This window comes from Chanos chanos, chromosome 5, assembly GCF_902362185.1.
Source record: "Chanos chanos chromosome 5, fChaCha1.1, whole genome shotgun sequence".
Taxonomy (NCBI): Eukaryota; Metazoa; Chordata; class Actinopteri; order Gonorynchiformes; family Chanidae; genus Chanos; species Chanos chanos.
Genome location: NC_044499.1, coordinates 21,680,269 through 21,688,763, shown reverse-complemented (window position 1 = coordinate 21,688,763; position 8,495 = coordinate 21,680,269). Strand labels below are relative to the sequence as shown.

The 8,495-nt window shown below is 44.0% G+C and overlaps 1 protein-coding gene across 4 annotated transcripts in view; it reads right to left on the bottom strand.

Moving 5' to 3' along the window:
- The window catches only part of mib1 (MIB E3 ubiquitin protein ligase 1), a 59,488-nt gene that overhangs the window by 42,351 nt on the left and 8,642 nt on the right, over window positions 1-8,495 (bottom strand). For all 4 annotated transcript variants that reach the window (XM_030773612.1, XM_030773613.1, XM_030773616.1 and 1 more), the window contains exons 4-10: window positions 7,269-7,373; window positions 6,353-6,419; window positions 4,821-5,025; window positions 4,102-4,285; window positions 2,647-2,791; window positions 2,340-2,473; window positions 1,489-1,596 (exon numbers count right to left, since the gene is read on the bottom strand). In XM_030773612.1, the coding sequence (XP_030629472.1) occupies window positions 1,489-1,596; window positions 2,340-2,473; window positions 2,647-2,791; window positions 4,102-4,285; window positions 4,821-5,025; window positions 6,353-6,419; window positions 7,269-7,373 (948 nt within the window). The remainder of the gene's footprint in view (window positions 1-1,488; window positions 1,597-2,339; window positions 2,474-2,646; window positions 2,792-4,101; window positions 4,286-4,820; window positions 5,026-6,352; window positions 6,420-7,268; window positions 7,374-8,495) is intronic.

The following is an 8,495-nucleotide window of genomic DNA, read 5'->3' as shown; positions in this document are numbered from 1 at the left end:
AAAAGAATAGCTCAAAAGCTTAGATTTCTGTTGTTGAAAGTGACTGCCCTTCATACACCTATACACATTAGATACATAAAATAATTAATTCTACACTTCAGCTGTAACAGTTCCATTCTCACTCATGCTTCAGTTTTTCATCATAGCAGAAAATTACTTCATTACTTCAGGAATAATCTCAAGTCTTCTCTGGTCATACTCCTAAACACATACACACACACATATTATTATACATGTACACACACACGCACGCACACACTCACACACAGAAAAGGAACCCAGAATAAATCTCTTTGCTTTTAGACTACGATCAGGGCGCCCAGTGTGATATGTTCCACAACAGCAAGCCGCTTTCTTTCTGAACCCTCTAAATAACACTAGACATGCAAACATAAATATTCCCCCCTTGATTTAGAGAGGAGAACCCTCCGCGTGGGTGGAATAACAACACCGGCTTTGCCAGTGTCAGCCCTTCCTCTTATTCTTTCTTTTCCTTTTTTTTTCTTGACTCCCAAGTAAACAAAGGCGCATACACAGGCTGCATGCTAACACTGACTTAATGTGCCTGTAGTGTGGGTGTGGGAGAGCCCTGTCAACAGTAACACTCCTGTCTGTCACTATTACTCATCAGTGAGGTGTCGCCCATCATCTCCCCTTACGCAGTCGCACAGCAGCTTTTAACTGTCGCCAAACACAGCTGGACGGCCACTTCAAATATGTCATTTAGTAGCCAATCACTGGTCGCTGAAAGCTGCTGTGGATGAGAAGCTAACGGGGAGGCACACGCATCTGTGGAGAAGCTAACAGCTGTAGTGTGAGACCAGTAACAGGTCCATCAGGTAGATTCTTTAAATGTGTAGGAATTAGGGTCGTGTAAATGTGGATTTGTTTAGGTTCTGTCTTCGTGTAGGCCTTAAATGCCTGATACCATTCAGACACTGAGTCCATCTGTTTTCAAAGCAAAAAATCTACTGCCACTATAGTTGCATTCAGTGAAAAGAACCAAAATTTAAAAAGTCTCACGCTGTGAAAATATTCTGAGCCAGTCACATCAGCTCTGATATAACATCCACGTCTACCTGTGTCAAAACCCCCAAAAGGGTACCCTGAGTCTCCTGAACCCTTTTCTCTCCGTTTAGAAGGCAGAGCTAAGGTCTGAAAAGTAGTTTGGCAGCTCTGAAAAATACACTTGCCTAATAAAACACTAATGACACTAGACTGAGGTGTTCTGAAGACAGGTGACCAGATTTGGGTGGTTTATATGAGGAAGTGATTGTGTTAGCTGCTGAGAACAGACTCTAGCTAACCACAGTTCATCAGTCATTCTGACCTCAACTCAATTCACTTAACCAATAGAGGCTCAGTGATGCTACTATATGACTGTTGGTGTGACAGTGGATCTAGTTAAGGGTAATGAAGCAGGAGTGCTACTGGGTGTACGCGCGTGCGTGTGCGTGTGTGTGTGTGTGTGTGTGTGTGTGATGTTACCTCAGCTTCCAGGTCCACGTTGTGTTTCAGTAACAGTTTGAGCACGTCCACGTGACCATTCTGACTGGCTGCCTGCATTGCTGTGTGTCCAGCACACTGCCCGTTCACCTAGAGACCAAAGAGATGTGCATGTGTGAAACTGTGTGAGACAGAGAACAAACGTAGTGTGTCTCTGTGTCTGTGTGTGTCGGGGGGGGGGATAATGAATATTGATACAGGCCCCTATGGTTATTTGCAGGACACGTCTTGTCCAGCGGCTGAATCACTTATCCAGCCATCCCTTTTCCTACAGCCCCCCCGCCGTCCTCTCTGCTTTAAGCAATTACTCCTCCGCAGAGGAGCAGGGCACGGAGCCAGGTCTCCTTGCTCTGGCAGTGGCACACAGAAGCCCACAAAAACACCTCAGGGCCAGAGTTGTGACCACTAATGAGAGAGGAGGGAGAGAGGTCCTTCATACTCTGCCCAAGGCCCTGAGGCCCACTGATGAAAAGACTAAAAAAAGGACCCGTGACTGAGAGTGCAGTTAAATTATACTCATATTTAAATGACTTTGAAGGAGGCTGGTATAAGAGTATTTGAGGGCAAACGCACACAGACACACACACAGAGACTATTTGGACAAGCTACAGTCAAAGTTCAAATGTGAAGGTTCAAAATCTTGTCCATCTTGTTTTGTGTTTTGTCAAAATACACTAATTATAGATTCTAGAATATCTATTCACCTGAATCTGCCGGTACGTACAGTAAACCAACCTGCATCATTCAACAATAAACTTAACTAAGCGTCAAGCTGGCACCTGTTATAAGAGAGTACTGTAGGAATGTACAAAGCGTGGTGTAGGGATACATACGTCGACGTCAGGCCTCTTGAGGATGTCCTCCACTTTTGCCAGGTCTCCATTAGCGGCAGCCTTCACCAGTTCCTCGTTGATGTCGCCTGATTCCTGAGTCTCAAAGAGCTTCTTCAGGAGCTGCGACAGGCGCTCTGTCGAAGTAAAAACACATTCCCTATTCACATGGGGCGAGGCCTCCACCAGACATTGGCAAGTCTCCGAAAAAATGCTAAGAGCCAGTTTGCTGTGTGTGTGTGTGTGTGTGTGATAGAGAGTGTACAAGAGTGTGTGTGTGTGTGTGTGTGTGTGTGTGTGTATGTCATACCTCCCGATGCGTTTGTGACAGCAGAGCCAGCAGGGGCGACTTTTGTGACGGCTGCAGGGTTATACGTCCAGGACGTTCCACACACCTCCACTTTCAGATCGCTGTCAGAGTAAATCTGCTGCACCCTTCCCACTTTCCCCAGAGTCTGCATGGGACAGAAATCAAACGAAACATCAGCTATCAGAGAGTATGTGTATACACGGCTGTATGAGGGCCAGTGTGGAAAGAATGTGTTTCTCTCACATTCTCTCATGCTCTCTATCTAAGGCCTAAGCCGTTTCGGATAGAACTACTTTACTGGAGCTCCGCTCACAGAGAACTCCGTCCAGCCCACCCCAAAACATGCAGAGGGCAAGTGAGAGGAAAGAGGAAAGGAAAAACAAATCAATAAGTGTACAGTTTTTCTTTTAAAAATGAGATTGCCTCATTTAAAGGGAGAATACCCGAAGGCTCCACGGTTTACAGGGCCATTTCTCATATCCACTGCTCACTGCAGCTATTGAAATTCTGTTAAGCACTGTCCACGGGGGAGAACAAAGGGGAAGCGCATTATATGAAATATAAACCAGGTGCACGGGCCAAGGCCGGTTAGCCGCCGTGAGGCATTGTGCTTGTGTCCTCAAGGACATGAAAAGATTGGTCTAAACATATAATACATAAAACCTGGCTAGTACACAGCGCTTTTTCCTCCTTTTTGCTTTTTTGGACTCATCAGTCTGAACCGCTAAGAGGGCCACTCGTTGCATGGAGAACTGTGACACCACTGGATAACAGGATTTTAGCCTGCAGTAGATAGAAATACACAACCATAGCGTTCTTACACTGTCTTTTATCCTGGTGCTTTCAGATTTGTGCTCACTAAGTCAAAGAAGAAGAGTAAAGTTCCATTTTGGGGCATTAGGGTGACCTACATAATTATCCAAATGATTTGATTTAACTTAGAGACATAAAACGCTTAACTCTTATTAAAAATGTAAGAAGATGTCAGAAGATCTATTAAAGGATCAGCAATGGATACTTCATTTCCATGGAAATGGAAAAGTCACACACTGAGAAGAGACCGACACCAGTTCTTAGGCCTGACTGAACAAGCTCCCAAAGTATCCCTGCCACACGAATACTCATCCTGAATATATGCACTATAACCTTTCATTTCACCTGTGCTCTGACCAGTTATTGACATGAGAGCCTGGGGTACACTGGCATGTGTCAGTGACCTACGCACGCAATGTCACCACATCAGTATGTTTCAAATGGCCATTAACTCAAGCATTACTAGAGTCACTCTGACTGGCTTTTGTCTGAGCGTGCTCACTGTCCATCCACATGTATTACTACTGAAGAACTACTGCTCTGGAAAGCTGAGCAGAATGAGCTCTGCTCGAGCGTTCATTCAGCTGCTATTTCACACATTTCCGTTCAGTTTCTACTGAGACAGGGGCCGCCGGAGCTCACCGGCAACATGGCTTCGGCCCACTCCCCGTGGCCTCTCTGCAGCAGTTTGATTCTGTCAATATCATAGCAGATCTGGACCAGGTCTCCCACCATGAACTGGGAACTACCTCCCTCAGCCCCTGCTGGAACCTCCCCACTGCGCACCACGTTGGCTTTGGTCAGCACCGCCGGATTAAATGTCCATCTACAAAAAAAAAAAAAGATGGAGGAAACACTTTAAAGGAAACATCGAGGAGAAATCTCTCACACACTCACAGAGAGCGAATCTCATATGATGTATCCTCACATGAAACTAGGCATATGGCAAGCTGTGCTACTGGGATGAACTGCATTCCTTAACTGTACGTTTCTCAATTTTATAGTTAACCTATTTGCAATACTCAGAACAGTCTGGACCAAAACACATCACCACTCATGTGATTACCCTCAAATTCCATTTAGTTCTGGTCACACTAAAACAAAAACAGCATCCACATTTCTGCTGGTTACAAAGAAACATTACACATGTAGCTTCCTATCTACACTGGCCTACACTTGGGAGGAGCCTGAAAGTGGACGTCATACTTAGCTGACCGGTCCTTCATTGGTTTTGAGCTGGAGTTTATCAAAACGTCAGTAGCTATGATGTAGTTGTTTCTTTTAATAATGGCTAGCCATATGTGAACCCTAAACACTAAGACGGTTTGTGTTCTGACTTTTTAACTTTGCATGAAGCTGACCTGTTGCCGCTGGGGTACTGGACGACAATGTCGTGGTCCTCATCGATGCCGCAAACTGTCCCGGTGGTGGTGAGTGTCTCGAACATCCCGTCGGTCCAGCCGCCGTGTCCGTGCTGCAGAGACTGAACGATCTCCAGGTCCAGGTCGATATTGACCAGGTCGCCGATCTGCAGCCCACCGGGGTTCCTGCTGCCATTTTGTTCACCTGGAATGGGAAGGTGGGGCCTACATGATCTCAACAACACCTTACAAAAGGCTAACACTCAGTCAGCAAGAGACCTTTTATAGTTATGTCCACATAAATTTAAAAAAGGAAAGGGGGGGGGGGGTCACAGCACTTCTACATAAAATGCTGAGGCTTCTTACCAAGACACTACATTCTAGGACTAATACTAAGATAAATCTATCTTAAATATTTCACATTTAGTGGCAAGTATGTTCTTTTAATGGCTCCAGTTCAATCTACCAGAAACATAAAGGAGGTCTGGAAAAAGCTGCACTTCTCACTTCCAGCTTTTGTGGTATACCATTTTTGGGCAGGAAAAAGAAAAAAAAAAAAAAAAAACTTAAAGGACTGCAGTCTGGCGTCTCATACCGCAGTATACTTGGTAAATGTGAATTTGTGGGTGGGCAGAAAAGAGTCTAGAGGTTTCAAATATCTGTGCTCTGAGTTACTTCCTCTTGTTTTAGGCATTTTGCCCATCGGCAAGGACAGGAGAAAGTCAATTATGGCGCTAGTCCAGGAAAGCTTTTTAAAGGGAATGCACCACCAAAGGCCCATCTAGGACAAGATTACTACAATGACTCTCGGCTTGTGCTGACACCTAGTGGAGGCTTGTGGAACTTTTCCTACTTAAACTCAGAAGATGTTAGATCACATAAACCCCTTTCACACATACAGCTTTATCTATAATGGTTCCAGCAATTTTCTGGAACGGGGTCATGTGTGAATGTGAACTGGAGTAGAAGTTCTGGAAAATTTGATCAGTCAATTTTCCGGAACAAGACCTAGCAAATTTTCTGGAAAAGTGTAAATGAAACCATAACACTACAGGATAAGAGGATCACACTTATGATGACGACTTTGCCATATGACTTGTTCAAGACAAAGTGAGCTGGGAGTAAACCAGTTAAACAAAAGCTGGCAAACCACTGAAACCAGTATTGTTTTCAACAACATCAGTTGTTTACAAAATATATGGTAAATTAATAACACGGCCAGCAAATCGACACTTACTAGAGTCTGTTTGCCCACCATTTTTTTGTTATAACACATAAATGAGACTTCCCGTCCTGCTTTTCCAGAACTGTCGTGTCATGTGTGAACACACTTGTCCTGGCACGCGAATGCGATGTAAAAGAGGGTAACCACCAACATTATGAGAAAAATTTATCCAGTAATGTTCACGGTCTTATTTGCGAAAGCGACCTTACATTGACTGACACAGGATTTGACGGTGTTGGGCATCACAAAAGATCCAGCTTTTACACTTGGCTTTTTTTTTTTGTCACAAAACCGCTGTGTCACTTACCCAACACCGGACAGTGGTCTCTGTAAAAAGTGCCCCCTTTGGCATCCTGAACACATTTCAAATCCGACTGAGGAGAGACAACAAAAAAAGAGGAGGAAACAAAACAAATTAAATCATTAAACAGAAAGAACATACTGAAGCACAGCAATGCTTTTGTCTCAATCAATTGTTTGGATGTGTACTGTACACATTTTATACTCTAGGAGGTTTAGCATGAGGTCAAATTGACAGTTGAATGACACTCAAGAGCAAGCTGTTTGAGACACTGAGATAGCGCATAAATTAAAACCAATCTGGTAGGCACAGAATCTGGAAACAGCTTGACAAATACAAAGATTTTTCTTCCAGACAGAGAAATCTTTGACCTAGTCAAAAGCATAGGCCAACACTGATGTCTGCTTTTTCTTTTTTTTTTTTTTTTAATTTTATTCTGATTTGTGAGGTGAGTCCCGAAGCAGATGTAGCCACACGCTCTGTGTATCTATTTCAATAACAAAAGCAAAAGCTGTTGCTCCAGGACCATCTGACTGGCTCAAATTCAAATACAGCTGAATGACATTCGTCCAATCAGAGAGCAGTATGTCTGTCTGCCAGTGCAAGCAGGCGAGGCCTGCTTTTGCAGCCCCCTCGTTCTCCTCTTCACTGACCTCGACGTTCACTCTCTCCTCATTGTCAAAAGAGAAAGAGAACAGATTTCCTTTATCATGTAGATAGCCGCTCCAGCTGCCCACACAATAGGGCCTCGCACATACTGGCTGTGTGGGTCTCACAAAAGGGGAGGACTCTACAAGAAAACCTTGCGGGTGTGTGCGGGTGTGTGCGTGTGATGTGTGTGTGTGTGTGAGTGTGTGTAGGGATGATTACAAAAGCCAGCGTACTCCTCCTCTTGAATGAGTTAAAGGGAAGGGGAACTAACCATGCCTTCGAAGCCCACTCTGTACAGGTTCTTGGCTCCATTGTCCCACAGGACGTAGGCTGCACTGTGAGGGCTGGCCGCACTCCAGTCCTGAATCTCCGTCACCTGGATAAGTGCAGGAGAGAGAGCGAGAGAGAGAGAGAGAGAGAGAGAGAGAGAGAGAGAGAGAGAGATGACGCAGGACTGATAACAGAGCAGTGGGAGTTTAGGTGGTGTAGTATGGTTGGTGGCGATATGGCCAAAGGGCGAAAAGCACAGAGGTTTATTCAAAACAGAGATTTGCAACTGGGTCAAATTTTTGACCTGCCAAAAGGAACAGTTTGTTTCAATCAAACCACCGTATCCTTATCTCATTATCTGAATGTCACTGAATTACATACACATTTTTAACCTTCTGTAGTTAACAAATACAAATTATCACCATGTACTAAATGGACTTTCTGTATCTGAAACAATTCTTTAAATGTGGAAGACAGAAATGTTCATATAAACAGTAATAATATATCGATTCCTTTTGAAAAAAAAATAACCAACTTAAATTAAAGTCTTGAAAGCAGCCTCATTACACAAGCCTCTGAGAACAGCAAGTCACTGCTAAGCCTGCCACAGCAAATCCCTCCACATTACAAAACGCTAACGAGCTTGCATAACTCAGCAGTGACTGAAACTGCCGGCCGAAAACTACACACCGACGAAGTTAACGGGCCAGAGAATAAAATTCCTGATTATCAGTTCAGCAGATATAGTCTAAGTTAGCATCAAATCACAAATACGATTTCACTGTGATTTTCAGTTTTAAGTGGTATATCTAGAGTAGGACAAGGGAGAGGAATGTACTCTTTGTCACACTCCATTTAGACAGATGAATGATAGATTGTGACTCATTTTCAGGTCTATGGTTCTGCTGAGATTTGACCTTGCAGGAGACCACAATGAGGTACACCGCCTAACACATGTGCATAGTTATTAAATTGTCCAGCAAACGGCCTGGAACTGACAGGATCTTGACTGCTGTATTCATGAAAGACTAAGACTGGTCACCTGGCGCAAATGTCTCTCATCACGCTCAACACTTCAACAGTTGTACTTCTGGTTTGTCTTAGTGCACTTACTCAACTTTTTTTAGCTGGTACTTTGACTGGGTCTTACTCAGAAAAGGGAACTAGCTGAATGAAGCTCTAAGAAGATTAAATTGGGCTCATCTCAGAATTCTGTTATCCGTATTCT